The sequence below is a fragment of the Engystomops pustulosus genome, chromosome 3 (assembly GCF_040894005.1).
Source record: "Engystomops pustulosus chromosome 3, aEngPut4.maternal, whole genome shotgun sequence".
NCBI lineage: Eukaryota > Metazoa > Chordata > Amphibia > Anura > Leptodactylidae > Engystomops > Engystomops pustulosus.
Genome location: NC_092413.1, coordinates 144,164,612 through 144,184,197, shown reverse-complemented (window position 1 = coordinate 144,184,197; position 19,586 = coordinate 144,164,612). Strand labels below are relative to the sequence as shown.

At 42.5% G+C, this 19,586-nt stretch overlaps 1 protein-coding gene across 4 annotated transcripts in view; it reads left to right on the top strand.

Moving 5' to 3' along the window:
- VWA5B2 (von Willebrand factor A domain containing 5B2) overlaps positions 1–19,586 on the top strand; it is a 63,297-nt gene that overhangs the window by 24,620 nt on the left and 19,091 nt on the right. For all 4 annotated transcript variants that reach the window (XM_072142389.1, XM_072142388.1, XM_072142387.1 and 1 more), the window contains 7 exons: positions 4,055–4,257; positions 13,702–13,816; positions 13,896–14,081; positions 14,164–14,365; positions 15,104–15,417; positions 15,548–15,743; positions 19,239–19,574. In XM_072142389.1, coding sequence (XP_071998490.1) covers positions 4,055–4,257; positions 13,702–13,816; positions 13,896–14,081; positions 14,164–14,365; positions 15,104–15,417; positions 15,548–15,743; positions 19,239–19,574 — 1,552 coding nt within the window. The remainder of the gene's footprint in view (positions 1–4,054; positions 4,258–13,701; positions 13,817–13,895; positions 14,082–14,163; positions 14,366–15,103; positions 15,418–15,547; positions 15,744–19,238; positions 19,575–19,586) is intronic.

Genomic DNA, 19,586 nt, shown 5'->3' with positions numbered 1-19,586 from the left:
ATCAAAAGATGAATACCAAAAAGCAGTATACAAGATCCAGGTAGTCAATAATTGTCAAAGGACAAGAATGTTATATGACTATGAAATCAATTTGAACTTTATTATAATGAATCAACACTCCAAAAAAATGTTAAAAACATGATAAAACCACAAAAATCACAAATGCAATACAATACATTCCACAATGGGATATCAAATACAGGCACACAGGGGTGATCACATAGTAAAAGGTAAAGATGTTACCAAATGCCCAAACCAGGGCGTAATATACCCATCAAGTGCCTACCAATATAGTTTTAAGTTACCAGACCACCACCACAGCACCCCGACGCACGTTTCGCCGTCGCTTCCTCAATTATGCAAATTGTAGCCTCAGTTTCCTGTTCTTAGCTGAAAAGAGTGGCACCCGGTGTGGTCTTCTGCTGCTGTAGCCCATCTGCCTCAAAGTTTGACGTACTGTGCGTTCAGAGATGCTCTTCTGCCTACCTTGGTGGCGATTTGAGTCACTGATGCCTTTCTATCAGCTCGAACCAGTCTGCCCATTCTCCTCTGACCTCTGGCATCAACAAGGCATTTCCGCCCACAAAACTGCCGCTCACTGGATGTTTTTTCTTTTTCGGACCATTCTCTGTAAACCCTAGAGATGGTTGTGCGTGAAAATCCCAGTAGATCAGCAGTTTCTGAAATACTCAGACCAGCCCTTCTGGCACAAACAACCATGCCACGTTCAAAGGCACTCAAATCACCTTTCTTCCCCATACTGATGCTCGGTTTGAACTGCAGGAGATTGTCTTGACCATATCTACATGCCTAAATGCACTGAGTTGCCGCCATGTGATTGGCTGATTAGAAATTAAGTGTTAACGAGCAGTTGGACAGGTGTACCTAATAAAGTGGCCGGTGAGTGTAGATGTACATTTTACCCTGATGTACTATGCACAGATTATACATCATGCCACATTCCCTTCTAAGCCATGACCGTGCCAAGCTGGTAGATTATTGCCACATATGGGGCATTGCCATACCCGGGAGAATCAGCATTATGATTTTTGGGGTATTGCTGTAACTAGGATAACCCACAGAATTAATTTTTAGCGTGTTTTTCTCCTTTCCACCCCTTTTCGGGGTTGTCTATTGTACGGGTACCCCAATACCATTCCAGTGAACACGGGGCTACAAAAGCTAAAATTTTGATTGTTGATCCTGTAGATTATTGCCAAATATGGGGTATTGCTCTAACCAGGATAACCAGCATAATGATTTTTGATGTTTGTCCAGAGTGGCATGAGTAGGGCAAAATAAATTTGAGACTACAATGGCATATAAATTGCAATGCAATCTTTACTCTGCAACATTCACTTTGAATTACTTTTGAGCCTGCATCTCCGTGGTTAAAATGCTCATACAACCCTAGATAAATTCAAGGGGTGCCCTTTCCTAAAATGGGGTCACATCTTGGAGGATTCTATTGTACTGGTTACACAGGGGCACTGCATCACAGACCTAGTAAAAATGGAGCTCCAAAAGCTAAAATTTTGCTTGCTCCCTGAGCCCTGCCGTGTGCCCATCCTGTAGATTATTGCCACATGTGGGGTATTGCCATAACCCGCAGAATGATTTTTGACGAGTTTGTCCCAAGTGGCATTAGTTGGGCAAAATACATTGGCACTAACATGGCATATTTGAGAAAAAAATTTAATTTTTACTATGCTTTTGTATTATTTTGTATGCCATTTTGGCCAGCATCTTGGGGGATAAAATGCTCACCACAACCCCAGAGAAGTACCAACCAATACTGCTGAACAGCACACTGTAACGCAGGGGTAGGGAACCTATGGCTCGGGAGCCAGATATGGCTCTTTTGTTGGCTGCATCTGGCTCTCAGACAGATCTTTAATAAATAGTGTGTTTGCGTGGGTTTTCTCTGGGTACTCCGGTTTCCTCCCACACTCCAAAACATACTGTTAGGTTGTTTAGATTGTGAGCCCCATGGGGACAGGAACCAATTTGACATGCTTTGTGCAGCGCTGCGTAATCTGTACACAAAAGAATTATTATTATAAGTGATGGCTGCTATGTGTCTCTTAGTCTGATCACTGGACACAGGCTGCGCTGTTACCGCTGCCTACGTCCTTTGTATACGCCATCATATAAGCCTGAAGAGTGTGGAAGCGATGAGGAGCTGGCTGCAGGAAACGCTGGTAATTTTTTTTTTTTTTGCTGTGTACTGGGGGGCATGTGCTGTGGCAACCTATGTACTGGGGGGGCATGTGCTGTGACAACCTATGTACTGGGGGGCATGTGCTGTGACAACCTATGTACTGGGGGGCATGTGCTGTGACAACCTATGTACTGGGGGGCATGTGCTGTCGCTACCTATCTACTGGGAGGCATGTGCTGTGGCTACCTATCTACTGGGAGGCATGTGCTGTGGCTACCTATCTACTGGGAAGCATGTGCAGTGGCTACCTATCTACTGGGAGGCATTTGCAGTGGGTACCTATCTACTGGGAGGCATGTGCAGTGGCTACCTATCTACTGGGAGGCATGTGCTGTGCCTAACTATACATTGGGGTCATATGCTGTGGCAACCAATGTACTGGGGGGCATGTGCTGTGGCTACCTATTTACTTGGGGGCATGTGCTGGGACTACCTATATACTGGGAGGCATCTGGTGGGTGTCAGGATTTTGAGTAGTAAACCCCTAGACCACCGCGGACAATGATGTAAGCAGACACCTAGGACTGGAGTCCAAGTGGTACTCAGTCTTCACCAGAGCCCACCGCAAAGCAGGATGGTCTTGCTGCAGCGTGGTACCACCAGGTCGTTCCACAGGCACGACTTGTCCATGGTGGCAGCCAAGGTCGAGGTACAGGATCACTAGGCAGTCTCGTGGTCAGGAACAGGTACACAGTCAAGGCAGGCGGCAATGATGCAAGGTCGGGGACGGAGCAAGAGGTCAGGGCTGGCAGCGAAGGAGTAGAATCAGGAAGATGTCTGGGGTCACAACGGGAGGTTAACACTTTGGAAGGAAACACTGTGGAAAGCTTTCTCATAGGCATGAAGAACTAAGATCGGCGAGGAATGCTGGGAGCTACTGGTCTTTATAGGGACCCGGAAAGTGGGCAGCACCACTGGCCAGCCGGGACAGGATCCGGAAAGTGGTGAGTGGAGAGGGGCATGGGTGTGCCTGCGATCCGAAACTAAGATTGCAGGGGCACCACTGACACTGGGACTACCTATCTACTGGGGCCATTTGCATGTGGTACGGCTCTTACGGAATAACATTTTAAAATACGTTGCGTTCATGGCTCTCTCAGCCAAAAAGGTTCCTGACCCCTGCTGTAACGCAACCCATACATTTGTGATGGGCCCAACCCTGTGTGATGCTGCTGTATTTAGAGAACTGGTATCAAATGGGATGCAAACGCACATTACTGGGGCCCTATCCAAAACCTGGGGGAATTTTAAATTGCTAACAAACATACTTCTACGTCTACATCCCTTGCTCAGGCCATTATACTTGTAATATTTATTTTAACTAAAAATTGCTGTCAGCTAAGCTGCTTAATTTTTGTAACTTGTCGAAGTTGTCTATATTGTCCATAACAAACATAAATAAACATCCAGGAAGATGCAAATATTGAATAAAATGAATCAATTTTTGTCACGTGTTATTTAGTATATATTTATTATGTAAACCAGATTATTATCTGCTAGACTACTAGACTTGTCAATGTGACTTGACTTCTAGAGATTTTAATTGATCATGTGTGAAGTGCATTGCATATACAATTTATTGTTGTTTAATGAGCCACCAGTTGTTTCCTGGTTTTGCACCACACCAGTATAATAATATTTTCTGTCTAGCACTGCCAAAAGACCAGAATCGCAGCGCATAAAGTGTTACTAAAAAGCAAAAAAAAAAATAACCTGAATTTGATTTATTCAGAGGTTGTTGAAAAGTAAGTTGCTATTTTAAACCCCACTTCTGATGTACTGATAACAGTAATCTTGGAATTTAGGGGTCTCTGTATGTATCTTTTTTGACAGGATTCTTTGGAGATGGCATGTGAATTTTTTCGAAGTAACAAGATGGGTGGGATATCCAGCAATTTCTCTTCAATGTTGGGTCGAATATTAGCACATGCAGTGCATCGTGGATACCCCCGGCAACTGTTTATTATCACAGACACTGGATTTTCCAATTCTAGCAGAGTTCTTGAGATTTTAAGACGGCATGCAAGAACTACACGGTGAGGAGTAAAAGATTATTTAACCCCTTATCACCGACACTAGTTTTCTGCTCAATGACCAGACTCGATTTTTCAAATCTGACATGTCTCCCGATAATTGGTTATAACTTCAGAATGCTTTAACATATCTAGGTGATTTTGAGAATGTTTTCTCATGACACATTGTACTTCATGTTAGTTGTATAATTTAAGTGATAAGTTTTGCGTTTCGTTCTGAAAAAAAGTGAAAATTTGGCAAAAGTTTGTAAAAATTCTTCATTTTCCAAGTTTGAAATGTTCTGCTATCCAGACAGGAAGTAAAACTACCCAAAAAGCTTGATAATTAACATTTACAGAATATCTGCTTTATGTTGGGATGATATTTTATGCGTTCTGTAATTTTTCCAGGATGTTATGAGGCGCAGAACATTAGGTGCGATTTTTCTCATTTTCATGAAAATTGCCAAAACTCACATTTTGAGGGACAACTCTGCTTCCAAGTGACTTTGAAAGGCCTAAATAATAATTAAACCCCATAAATTACCCCACTATAGAAACTTCACCCCTCAACGTGTGTAAAACAACTTCTATTGAGTCTATTAACCGGAAGGCAGGACCCGGCGGGAAGAGAAGCCGGAAGCCTCGGGTCACTCGCCGGACCCGGAGGCAGCGGCAGGAGGGATCGGATCCCCCGGTAAGCACACCGGGGGGGGTCCGATCCACGTGGGACACGCTTACACGCCGCGGTCAAGCATGTGAGGGGTTAAACACCCGGGATCGGAGTTTTTCCGATCCCGGATGTTAGTGCCGGGTCTGGGCTGTGATATCACAGCCCGACACCGGCACCAGCGAGACCCGGTGTCCCAAAATGTTCTTCTGACGCGCCGCCGTAGAAAGGCGTCACGTCAAGAAGTACCCTTAATGACCGCCGTAGAATCCCGATAGGGCGGTCATTAAGGGGTTAAATAACCAGTAGGAGTTTTATGATGGACCAAATGCTGGTGGAGAATTATCTTATGTTACCAGTTTATAGGCTTTGCCCCTTTTTAATATTGCTATTTTTTTTTCAAACGAAGACTGAAAATAGCATTATTACATTTTGTTTGAAGTGTCAGTTTTGTGTTAAAAAATGTGATAAATGTGGCCAATGCTGTCTATGACAATTCATCATTGAGAAACCGAATACACTTGGATTGTGCAAAAGTTCTGTCTGTTTTATTTCAACTCCAGCACTGTCATCAGTAACTGTGGGCCTGCTGGCTTTAAACATTTTGAATTCCTCCATGTATGTATCATTATGTAGTGTTTTCTTTAATGATGGATTGTAAATAAAAACCTTTAGGTCCTTAGATAATGTTGAGCATAGGATAGTATTGGGTTTTGTTATTTATGCTGATAAGTACAGCGTATGGTCATTTAGTATATACTGTTATTTGGTCCTGGGATATAAATGAGTAAAAACGATGTGTACATTGTATAGGTATTATTGTATCATAATAAGCATACTTGATGCTCTTTATAAAATACCAAAAAGGATTAAGACGTGTAACGCCAAAATGTCCGCTGGGGAGGTGACATGCAATAATCCATGGGTAAGATGTTGCTGCCACAAGTAACTTCTATGTAATTTTTTTTTGGATTGAAGACAGACCTGTGCCTTTGACTTGTGGCATGCACTTTATACTTCGGCATCAGTCGGGTTACTCTGCGCGGTCACTGCTATGAAGCCGTGGAGCTCCTCGTAGCTGCACGCCGAAGATATCTGGTAGGATCAAAGGGGCTACTGGGGCGTGGAGTAGCTGCGCCATGTAGCCTCAGCTCCGGCTACTCCAGGCCTCAGTAGCCCTTTTAGAAAATCTGCATATGAGGGAATTAAGTTATTAAAAGATTGCAGGGACGGGAGGATTAGCCCTTTAAAAGGGCTATCCTCACGTCCTATAGATGCACCTACCACCCAATCTACCTTTTATAGGTAGATCCGTGGTGGTAGGTTTCTTTTAAAAATGGTGCATTAGTACTCACCGATTAATTCCGTTTCCATCTAGTCCTCCATGACAGCCCACTTGGAGGATGCCCCTTGACCTCTGTAGGGACAGGAAGAAGAGAGGTTGATGGCCACCCACTCGCATCCTCCCACCAGTTTCTAACAAATAACTACACCAGTGGAAGATACAACACAAATTTATTTAGTATGTTCAAGTCACATACATATTACAAAAAAAAAAAAAAAAAAAAAAAAGGGGAGAGGGGAATCTATATAGGCCATCACGGAGGACTAGATGGAAACCGAATTACCGGTGAGTACTAATTCACCATTTCCACGACTGCCCACTTGGAGATCTACAAAATAAGTAGAGTGTTAGGGTGGGACCACTGCCCTGAAGTACCTTCCTTCCAAAGGAAAGATCCTGAGAACCAGATCAGTCCAAACTATAGTGTTTGATAAATGTAGAAGGAGAAGCCCATGTAGCTGCCTTGCAGATCTGTTCCAATTAGGCGCCTCTTTTTTCCGCCCAAGAAGCCGACATGGTTCGAGTAGAGTGAGCCTTCAGATTACGAGGAACCTAGGGAGTAGTAGGGAGTAGTATAGACGCACTTTGTATTTTCTCTTGTGGCAAAGGGGTCGAATCGAGGTTTGCCCCAGATGCTGGTTAGCTGAAGGAAGATCTCCTGATTGAGGCATAATTCGTTTGGTAAAATGTTCTCCTGCTGAGATCGTCTGCTTCCCTGTTTAGGACCCCCCTCAGATGGGTGGCTGAGATGGAGAGGATGTTTCCCTCTGCCCAGGAGAATATGGTGCTGGCTAAGTTGGAAAGGACCAGGGATATTGTTCCTTCCTGCCTTCTCAAATAGGATACAGCCATGGTGTTCTCCGACAGGATGTGGATGTGGCGATTTGCCAGGTGAACAGCATTTAACCTCAGGGCTTCCCAGACTGCCCTTAGCTCCAGGTAATTTGAAGGCTTCTTTGACTGAGATGGGGACCAGGATCCTTCGGCGAAGTGAGAAGGGAAGACTGCTACCCAACCCATACGGCTTGCGTCGGTCATGATAGTGACACGGGAGGCAGTGCCAAGGAACTCCTTTCTCCAGATCTTCCGTCTGTAGCCACCATTGGAGGTCCCTTTTTTTACGGAGGACGGAATAATGAGGTTTTTGTCCAGGCCAGAAGAATTCCTGTTCCAAGACCAGAGAATTCAACTCTGCAAGATTCGAGAGCGGGTCTGGCTCCAAGCTACTGAAGGGAGGCAGGCTGTGAGAAGGCCCAGGATCTTCATTGCTCGATATGGAAGCCTTCCTCCTGAAGGATCGGATCTGATCTTTTATGTTGTTTCCTTTTCCCGACTCCATATGAAACTTCCGGTAGGTAGAAGTTTAGAAGATTCAGGTTTATGATCAGGCGATTTGAACCGTTAGGCTTCTTGTCAGGAGCAGAGGAGAGTAGAAGCCTGACCTCCCTTGATCGTGAAGAACTGGAACAACCACTCCTGAGCAGATGAGAGATGAGACTTCCTGCCAGATAAGAGTGAGTGGAGGGAGAAGCAGAAGATAAAGGAGGAACAAATATTGAGGAAGGCAGATTGAATTCTATTCTGTACCCCGACTTGATAATGTTCAAGACCCAAGGATTCAAAGCATTGCTTGACCACTGAGAAGTGAATCCACGTAGTTGCCCCCCCACCCTGGCGTCACTGTTTCTTGGAAGTGGGTTAGCATAGAGGAAGCCCCTTTCTCTTCCTCTCTTAGGGTAGCTCCAGTGACCCTGTTTACCTTTCCCGCGAAAGAAGTCTTTGGGGTTCTTGAAGGGACGCAAAGAAGTCTTCTTAGTAACCGCCTTGTTCTCCGAAAACCCCTTGTCGGAAGTCTTCTCCAGGATGGCATCTAATTCTGGACCAAATACGGAGGCTCCAGAGAAGGGGACGCTGCAGAGCTTGGTTTTAAACCGAATATCGCCACCCCATTGCTTCAGCCAAAGAGACCATCTTGTGTTGGTTAGGGCATAGCCTTCAAGAGGTGCCTGATCTTCAGTATCAGCTGAACGGTTCCTCTAAATCACAGTCCTCTTCAGCCGAGGAGGAATCAATCACTAGTCTGGGCTTTTTCAGAGGGGGATCTCTTTGTGTGGCCGAGGACCCTTGATCCTTCTCCTAGGGGGAAAGTAAAGGAGATACTAACTTATGGTTCTAATAGCAGAAAAGCAATACATTAGAACATGCCATACAGCACCACTTAGATGAACAGGCGGATGGAGTAGGTCCAAGTTTGCCTCATCAGACCTAATGTGTTTAGGACAGCAAGGAATAACAAGAGTGCACACCATAGACCTCACATCAACGCAACTACGTCTAAGGTTTAAATACCTTAATGGTGAGCCCATCCCCCATGCTGGTGGCCACCATCAGCGTTCCAATTACTCCTTCAGTGTTCCTTGTAAAATCAGTCATGACCAGAAGTCATCATCGGAGCTCAAAGGATACCTAGGAACTCTAGTTCCAGCGGGGTCACGCGTCCTCGGATAGGCTGCAACCCTGCTTAGCCACTGGAGAGGACGGACGTCAGACCAGAGAAGATCCAGGGAAGGCGCGCTGACCGAGGATTGATCTGGAGGGGAATTTGGACTGAGGCCCGCATAACCTGGGTCAGTATAGTGATGTCCCTCCACTTAGGAGGAGAGAGACCCTCTCTTGACCTGACACCTGTAGGGACAGGAAGAACAAAGGCAGGAGGATGCGGGTGGGAGGCCTTTAACCTCTCTTCTTTCTGTCCCTAAAGAGGTCAAGGAGCATCCTCCAAGTGGGTCGTCATGGGTGGATGTCATGGAAAAATTGTTCATTTTCTAGTGAAACATTCATTTTAAACTCCTTATTGCTCCATGGTGTATACATATACGTCATGGAGCATTAAAAAAATCCATGAAGAGGACTGAACTCTCTTCATAAAGACGTGAGGTTTGCTACATAGGGCCGCAAATACCCACCAACACCCACGATCGGTGCTAGCAACGATAGCTGGTGTCAACCCCTTCATTAGCGCTAGTAAAAAGACAGCACGTGGGTTGTACCATTTTCTTTTTTCTTGCTGACAATTAGTTACCATGACAGCCTTAGTCTTTTACATGGCCCAAGGCTGATCTATTACAATGTGCGATTGTAAATCCACATATGGTAGGGTCACGGCAAGGGTGTCTGAAAAATGGTTAAAAAAAATAATTACTAAAATCTAAAAGTTCAAATCACCCCCCTTTTCCTACAACTTACATAAAAATAAACAAGTAAACATGTTGGGTATCACCACGTTCAAAAATGTCCATTCTATCAAAATATAATATTGCCCAAATATCGGAAACACCACTTTTCCCTCATTTTGCAACATTTAAGGAATGTAACAAAAAGTGATTAAAAGGTCATACAGCCCTTAAAATGGTGGATATCAAAACGTCAGCAGAAAATCACACCTCGCACAGCTCTGTACACCAGAGTATGAAAAAGTTATTAGCATCAGAAAATGGAGACATTAAAAAATTAAAACCATATATATGGAAACAAACAAGTTTAATCTCTTAAAGACGCAGCCATTTTGTAGCTTAAGGCTCAGTCCTTTTTTTTTGGATTCTGACTTGCGTCGCTTTATATGGTTATAACTTTTGAACACTGTTACTTATCAAAGCGATTCTGAGTTTGTTTGTTTGTTTTTTTCCCCATATGTTGTACTTCTTTTTTTTTGTAAATAAACGCAAAACTTATCAGCCAAAATTTACCATTAAAATGAACTTGCTGAATAACATTTTCCATATGTCTACTTTACATTTTTCATCATTTTTTATCGGTTTTCTGGATTTTCAGAATTGACTATTTTGGGGATAAATACAGTTTTGAATAACATTTTACATATTTAGCATCAAAACTGCCCATATAACCAACCCATTTTAAAATCTGCACCCCTCAAACTGTCAGATACAGCTTTTAGGAAGATTGTTAACCCCTTGAGATCTTCATAGTAATTACATCAAAATGGAGGTGAAATTTAGAATGGTCAAATTGTGTCGGTTATACGTTCATTTAGCCCTAAAATGTACACATTTCCAAAAATTAAAAAGGGAAAACCCACCATACAATTTTGTTATGAAATTTGTACAAAGACCCCCCACATGTGACCGTGACTTGTATTATGGGCGCACGGCTAGGCGCAGAAGTGAAGGATCACCCTGCAGCTGCCAGGATTTTATGGCTTGTTGTTGGTTGATGGCTTGTTTTTTGAGGGACATGCTGTACTTTGCAACAGTATCATTCTGGAGTACATATGTTTTGTTGATCACTTTTTATTGCATTTTTTGGGGGGGATTCAATAGGTAAAAATCATCTTTTTTTGGCGAGTTTGTTTTTTTTTTTGTTTTTTTTTTTAAGGCGTTCATCATATGGGTTCAATAATTATTTACTTTTATTCTATGGGTTGTTACGGACACGGTGATCTAATATATATATATGGGTTTTGTGTTCTGATTTAGACTATTTTATGCGTTATATGTCTCTTTATATGTTTTGGGGCTTATGGGCATTTTTAGTGATTTTATAAACGTATTTTTTATTGAAAAACTTTTTTTTTTTTTTTTACTTGTTCCCCCATGGGACATGAACAAGCAATCATCTGATTGCTTGTTCATGATATTACTTTGCAATACTCATGTATTGTAGGGTATTAGCAGTTAGCAGTGTCAGCCTATGCACATGCATGGATTGGACCCCAGCGATGCCTTAGCAACGATTGGTGCCCCCGAAAACCGCGCGGGGGCGCCGATCGTGGGGGAAAGAACCCTGAAAGACAAGTTAAATGCCACGGTAGCGCTGACCACGGGATTGAACGGGTTAAACACCCGCGATCGGAGCCCACTCTGACCGCTGTGTTAGCCGGGGATGTCAGCGGTAGATTACCGCTGACATCCCGCGACCGCCGATGCCAGTTCGGCTCCTGTGCAGAGCTGAACCGGCATCATCTCTGCTCAGTAGCTGTACTGTGCTGAGCGCTATTATCAGGACTCAGCGCAGTACAGCTAGGGCGCAGAGCACTAAGGGGTTAAAACACAATAAAACCTGTATAAATTTAGCATCCCTGTGATCGTACCAAACCACAGAATAAAATGGAGGTGTTATTTGGATTATACAGTAAAAGAAATTAAAACTGAGCCTACAAGAAAATGGGGCAAATGTGTTTTTTCACTGATTTCGCCGAATTTGTAATTTTTTTTTTTCCTGCTTTCCAGTACAAGGCAATGGAATAAAAAATACTATCACTAAGAAGTACAATTTGTTACACAGGAAATAAGCCCTCGTACAGCTCTGTACACAGAAAAATTTGAAAGTTCTGGATTTTTGAAAGTGGGAGCTAAAAATGGACAAAAAAAGGCTGCATCCTTAAGGGGTTAACCAAGAGGGTTAAAGGGTTTTCACTCTGGTCACTAGAAGTGCAGACTTTTTTTTAAAGGGGTTCTTCTGTGACATATACGTTAGCTCCTAACCTATAGGATAACTGGATAATAAGATAATGGACATAGTCCATGTTAAACTGCAGATAAACTTGGTAGCACAGAACCATAAGCTACAGTGCGATTTTAGCATGGCTGATACATGTGATACTTTTGGATTAATAAAGCGTCATGGGGGAGATTTACTACTGCTTCTGCAGTAACCTGGGAGCAATGGGCTTGCTGGGTGTTGTGGTGTCACGTGGCGGTACGCAGTTCCCAAGTACCACACGGACCCCTTCAGTTCTTCCGGAACACCTTTGTGCAGTGTGCAGGGTAAATAACTTCTATCACAAAGTTCAGGTGAACCAGGTACTTTTTACTGAATGTGGTGCCAGAAAGCTATCACAGTCATTTGTTATATAACAGTTGCTTAGCGGAGTATAGCTGATAGATTCACTAGTAATATCCTTCACTCTCTCTCTCTTGGGATGGGTAGGCAAGGGTAAGGAAACAGTCTCAGATTAGGAAAATGGAGGCTCCTAGCTCAATGCCTTTACTGCAATCCAGGGGACTTCCACAGCTTGGCTTACCGTGGGTAATGAGGCAGTCCGGCTCGATTAACGGATTCGTCTTCTTAAGCGTACTGCGCTGGGGAACCCATGAAAGGCAACAATACTAGGCAGAGAAGCCCTTGACTTACTGTTATCTTCTCTGACAAATAACTGCAGGAATGTCTTGAAGAAAAATACCAAAATTTCCTCCTGGTTGTGGAGCTGGGCTCAAAAGTTCATGTAGTATACAGGCAGTCCCCGGGTTACATACAAGATAGGGACTGTAGGTTTGTTCTTAAGTTGAATTTGTATGTAAGTCGGAACTGTATATTTTATCATTGTAATCCCAGACAGAACTTTTTTGGTCTCTGTGACAATTAGATTTTAAAAATGTTAGGTTGTCATAAGAATCAATATTAACACTACAACTTCATTACAGATACATTTGATAACTGTTACAGCTGATTATTGTAGCCTAGGACTAAAGTACAATAAATTAACAATATCCAGAGGTCCGTTTGTAACTAGGGGTCGTATGTAAGTCGAGTGTTCTTAAGTAGGGGACCGCCTGTACTTTGAATCAAAATAGCAAACCTGAGTCTTTGACTCTAGCCACCAGGGCAGCGGCTTAAGGTACGTTATGGATGGAGAGAGCAGGAGCAGGCCTCTGGCCTGGCTAAGGCCCAGCACACACTACCCTTGTGTAGGCCCAGGGAAAACTAATTAAAACACACCTCCTACAGGGGTGTTGACCTTGCACAGGGTCTCCCCAGCCAAATAGCAGCGAGCATTGTGTAAACACACTATTTAAGGTCTTCACACAGGGACTTCTGGAGGGCTCCAGAAGATTCTGAGTGAATCAAAGAGTGAGAGAGGAGGAGAGAAGATCCCTACAGTGACTGTAGCAATCACATTTCAATTACAATGTCAAGTCAGTATAGGAAGTATAAAACAATATCAATCTGAAAATAGGTGTTTTTGTGCAAACCTGTAAAACAACAGTGCAATACATTGCCTATACAGTGCAACTATAACATCTGCCATCAAAGGTACAGGAAAACCCTAAAACATACCAAAGTGGCCCCTCTGGGTCACTGTACTTCTACACCAGTTGATTATAATAGCGACTACACCACCTCCATGCCGTGTGGCTGTGAAGGGGGCGTAGATGGGTACAGTGGCGCGGGCAAGCACCAAGCATTCCTGCCGCCTGCCTGTGTACTTTAAAAGAAAAAATGTATAAGGAAGTGGAACCTGGCGTAGCTTTGCGCCGCCAACAGTCGGATATATCAGGAGGCCTAAGCCTCTTACTATATCTGCAGGACACCGGGGAAGGGGGGAGCGGGACGCCGGTGTGTGATACGTTCCCCTCCCCCCCATGAATCTATCTGTACACCCCAAGTTATTCTTCTGAAATGAATTGTAAATACTGGGAAATCATTTTTGTTACAGGGTATTCGCTTTTGGTCTTGGATTAAATGTGCATCACAAAATACTTGAGCGAGCAGCAAAGTTAACAAGGGGAACTGTAGAGCTGCTTTCTGAGGGAGAAAGGCTACAGCCCAAGGTAAGTACACAGACGAGTTGTACAATCATATGTACAAGAACATTCCTTGTATTTTCTCATCTGCTATGCTTTTCTTTAGCTGACTAAATCCTTAAAGAAATCACTGGAGCCAGCTTTGAGTGACATCACTATCGACTGGTACATGCCGGAAAATATGGAGGCCCTGCTCACCCCCAATGACATTTCTCCACTCTATCCTGGTGATTCACTTATTAGCTATTGCACCTTATACAACACTGCAAACTTCAGAAACAAGAAGGGGCCAGTGAGTATAGAAGTAGATGGAATATCTGTTACAGTCTCCAGTAGCTTTGACTCTATTTTGTTGGGTCACCGCTATCTTTCAGACACGTGTTGCTAGAGGAGGGTCCCTAAGTTCTGTTTTCCAGTCCCAAGAAGAGTCTCAAACCCCAGGGACTTCAGACACAACTTATCCAAATCCGTCTGCTGGTATGGAGGACGTGGAACGAGCATTACAGGAAATTTCACATGAAATCTCAATGGAGTTCTCTGCATGGAGTGAAGATCCAGAAAGAACTGAAAGCATTGGTATGACGTCTTCTCACATGTCATACTGTTCTCCCTCTCTTCTCATTCTCCGAGAGGGATATTGGTATACACTGGCAGACCCCCTTCTAGAGTGCCCAGGATCAGATTTTAACCTCTTAGATGTTTTGGCTTTTATGTGCTGTGGCATCTAAGGGGAAGGAGCTTGGTCAGATAGGGATAAAGGGATATAGGGACCATTAAGTGGTAGAGTATGGTTTGTTAGGATCATCATGTATTGACACTGGTTATAAATTTCAAGTAAAAAAAAAAAGGATACTGTTTTATTATTGTTTTAAATGGCTTTCTCCATTATTCACACACTGTAGTGAAAACTACAAGATTATTCCGACACATACAGAAGTGCAGATTATGCCATACACACTCCCTTCTTGAAGTGTGCACTGCATAAGACAGGATCTTTCTTGTCAAAGACTCAACCTGTAGAAAGAGGTTGAACATGTTAGCAGTATATGAAAATACAGAGAGAGAACAATAGATTAACTTTAAATCCATCACACTACAGTAGAAGGCAAAGGCACAAGAAGGAAGAAAAGTCCAAAATTATGGCAGAAATTGAAGCTGAAGGAACGTGTATAAGTATTTGAAAATAGGTGTATATAATAAATAATGCACTTTGTCTAATAATTTAGCCAAAAAGCCCCCACCCCACTTTTCTTTCTCTTTATTTTTATCAGTTAATAGTATAGTATCAACCTCAACTAATAATTGTTCCCTTAGGTGGAGATGGAGCTCCAATGAGTGATATAAGGAAACGTATTATACGTTCCTCTTATGTACAGGAACAGTATATGCTTACACATTGCTCAGTTAGCACTGAGCCAACTCAAGCACCAACACAGCGTTCCATGTGCAGTGATCCTACGCGTGCAACTAGTCATGGGTCTACTAGCAGTGAGTCCGTAGGATCCAGGGAAACTGTTTCTGGAGACTGTATAACACCATACTCCATGAAAGCCTCTCAACAGGGAAAGAAGAGTATCTCGAGCGAAGGAATGTGTGCACCCAACCAAAATTCCACCCCATCTCGTAAGGTAATATGGCCGTTTTTGGAATTTGGATACCTTTTGACAGCACTCTGCTTTAAAAATACAAGTAAATTCAGAATTACTATGATGCTGCATTTCACAGAATTAAGTTAATAACTGTGCCCATTCCCCACAGACTACAGTTACACAGAGCGCAGAGGAACTGGTCAGAAGAAAAGCTCTGATTCATGCCACCATGTCTGGTCGCAGCTTTTCATCCCCGCATGGAGAACTGGATATGATTCGATTACGTACTGTGTTAGACAAAGTATCACAGAACCAGGATCCAGAAGATGTTAATACTAAGCACATTGAGGGACTATGTGATTCCTGTAAGCAAATTTCTGAATGATGTTAGAATCTAGATGATTAACCCCTTAGTGACGTGGCCTTGAAAGGCTCTAGTGACCAGCATTTTTAGTTTGCCACCTTAACATTTTTTGTGGTGTTTTTTTGTGACACATAGAGGTAGTTAAATAGGTAATAACAGTTTTTAAACATTTTTATTTGGGGTTAAAAGTGAAAATAAGGCTTTTTGTAATTTATAGTACTTTTTTTTTTATAGTTTTTTATTAATGAATTCCCTATTTTGTTTTAGTCGTTTTGATATATAATATGTATAGTCTTGGGCAAACGGAGCGACTGTGGTGATTCTTTTTATTGTGTAGCGGGGTTTTTTTTTTTTTATTATATGGGGAAATGTCAATGTATTTTTATGAATATTAATTAATATTTTGTGTGTGTGTGTTTTTTTTTACTTTATATGTCCCCCATGAGGTCATAAAAGACTTCTGGGGGAACCTTTAACATTTTTCCCCTGTACCTGAGGCATCTATAAGAGCCTCAATTACAGAGGAAAACCACCACCTGTGACTGGGGAGTCTGATTTAGACCTATGGAGTCCTGCTCCTCCCGGCATCGTGCTTCTTCAGCGCAATGCTGTGAGGAGCGGAGAAGTGGTAATGAACCGCATCACCCTTCTCCCTAGGGTCTACGGGTTCTGCTCTCACGGCTAGCTTTAGCCGTCAGCGGGCAGTGCGAGATGAGTTAATACACATAATTAACTGCTTCAGGGTACGTTCACAGGTGGTGTTTACGTTGTGTTTTCAAATGCAGTGCAAGGCTGTTTGGAGGAGGTTTGCCTAATTGCACTATTTTAACACCATGTTTACGTAAATACAATGGGGAACATTTACTAAGGGCTTTGCGCTATTTGCATGTTCTTTTAAGTGTAAACCGCTTGCAAAGGTAATTAAGATGTTTCTGCATCACAAATTATTTGCACGCAACCGTTTTGTGGCGCAGCTACACTAGCCACCAGGCAACACAATTTAAGGGGCGTTCCGGTGCTCAGTCGGATCGTGCTCCGGACTTAACATGCAAAGTCTATTGCACGCCCTATGTTAAAGGTTCACCACAAAAAGGTTGGCGCCCCCTGCATTATACACAGGCAGAGCACTTTTAGTGCAGTTTCCCACATTCTTAGTAAATGTTCCCCAATGTTGAAACAATGCTATAGGCCAAATCTCCGCCAAAAAAACATAGGAATGCATCCTCACTGTTGATCTCTGAAATAAGTAGAAACTCTAAAGAGAGCTGCTCTGCCAGTAATAAGTACTTCATAAATTAGAAAACTCTGCTCAGAAGGTGCATAGTACTGGCTTATTTCTCTTATTCAAAATACATTGCCTAAAGGAAACCATTAAAATCCATCATGATTAACCAGGGACACTTACTCATAGATCCAGGCACTGTGACTGTGGTAATCTTATTATATTTGGTATCCAGGACCTCCTTCCTTCTAAAATCCATTTTTAATTTTCAATTTTAACTTTAAATTAGAATTTTGCTAATAAGTCAGAATTGCTATGGGGGGTGTTAACAGAGCCCTCTGTGCTCTGGCTTAGCAGACTATTACACTAAGCAGGAGCACTCCCACCCCCACTCCCCCACCATAAGACTACAGCAGGCAGAGGGAGGGATGAAGTGCAGATGGATCAGATCGATTCATTAGCATCATTTTAATTGTTTATTTGTAAAAGGAAGGAGGCCAGGGATAACAAAATAAGAAGATTAGCACACTACCAGAGTCTGGGTGCCTGGTTTATCATGCTTGAATTTGATGGTAGATTTCCATTAAAATGTTTTCTGATATAATTAAAAAATGTAATCAACCACACCTGTTTGTTTATATTATTATTAAACACTTGTTATAATATTATAGTACTAAATGGAACGTGTCAATGTAAGAATGTAGTTTGCTCTGCAGGAAGTATGTTATGGAGCAGGAGATTAATATATAGTTTTGCCAAACAAAATTCTGCATAACTTATTTATCTGCTTGTTCTAGGTATAGGAGTCTATTGAGTGGACCCTCTAACCAGGGCCGAATTTTGGTGCCAAAAGCAGACAGGCAAAATTACGCCCTCTGTAAAATTGTAGACAGAACACGGCAGAATCAGGGCCTACCCTGAGGGGAAATATTTTAAAAATTAAATGGCTTCCAGCTCCCATTTAAAATCATAAGACACATAAGAGGCGAAGTGCTATGGCATTATCTAGAATAAGGTCTACCAGCAGTATATCTAGTGCAAATAAACACAAATAAACATATACAAGAAATGTATATACCGTACTACAAATATCAATATATGCCTGCAATTAATGTAGCATACACATGCATATATTCCAAACACATAAATAACGATGACTATGCCGCACATATAAATATTTACCAGCAATGAATAAACCGCACACATAAAAATGACAAAAATCAATATACTATATGCATAAATATATATCAGTAGTAAATAACCACAAATAAAAATATATACCAGCATTAAATCTACTGCACATCTGGCCTGCTTTCAAGTAGACACAGACATCATTTACTGTTCAAATTTGGATTTGGCACTGTTAACTTCGATGTCTGTGTTGCCCTGGTCCATCCTGATCGTCTTCCTGGCAGACTCCTTATAGTTAGCATTCTCCAACAGGTAGACAATGTCATAACCTTTTCTCCTTTCCATAACTTGTCACTACAGAATTTGCCACACTCCACACTTCCCCTAGATAACGGCTGCCCCCTCCATATAAAGATAATGTAATGTAAAATGTAATGTAAAAACAGTTGACTAACCCCCCTCATGTTTCCATGATAACAGTAAAGATGTTTTTACAAATCCAGCAAATATCAGAAAGGTGGTTATTCTTGCTTTCCCCAGATGATGTCCGTTGAGTAAAGGTTCTGTCTAGTGCAAGATCGGGCATTGTGCAGCCGTGTGACCGCCCGCCATGATTGCATGGGCAGTCATGTGGGAATAGGGAAGCCAGTGGGAGTGCACAAGCCAGGTGCCGTAAAGTAGCAGCTGAAGCTGCCAAGCTGTGGTAGATCATGGAGTAACACCCTCACTGTTTTTCCTGTTCTGCCACTATAGACAGTACAACTCCCAATGCCGGCAATGTCGCCGACACTGGGCACCTTATTGCACCACTAGAGGGACCAGAAAGATAAGTAATTTTTTGTTGGTGTTGTTATAAAAATGCTAAATGGGGACAAAATTGAACACAAAGGAGAAGGCACTATAAATGGGGCCAATATAAAAGGGGTATTGGAGAATGAACATTATAAAAGGGGGCATAAGAAGAGTGGGTACTATATATGGAAGCTATAAGGAGAGGGGGCTCTATATATGGGGACATAATGGAGGGGCAAAAAATGAAAAGTTCCGCAATGTAGAATTTTTTGGTCTCTCCTTATTTCAGTTAATGTTTTCGGTTATGTTATTGCATTTTCACTAACTGCCATTTATTTTTCTGTTATCAAGTGATAGGACAGCTTCCATCTCCTGCACAGCTGGACTGGGATATGTTGGTGGATGCACAGTATTTGTTCTCTGAATCTCCTGCTGCAGCAAATACGGGTTCTGGGGTCAGCAGTGAATCTGGTTGGCAGTGCCGAGCTGTAATCCATGGCTACATTGGAAACGGCAACCACTCTTGGGAAACAACAATAAACTTGGAGCCACTTCTGAGTGTTGCTGGAGAGGATTCTGAAACTGTTACCGAGTATGAAAACAATTATGACCTGCATCAATTAGCTGCACATTCTGTGATTCGAGATAATGAGGATATGGCATGGAGAGAGTGTGACATTGAACATGGTAATATCCTTT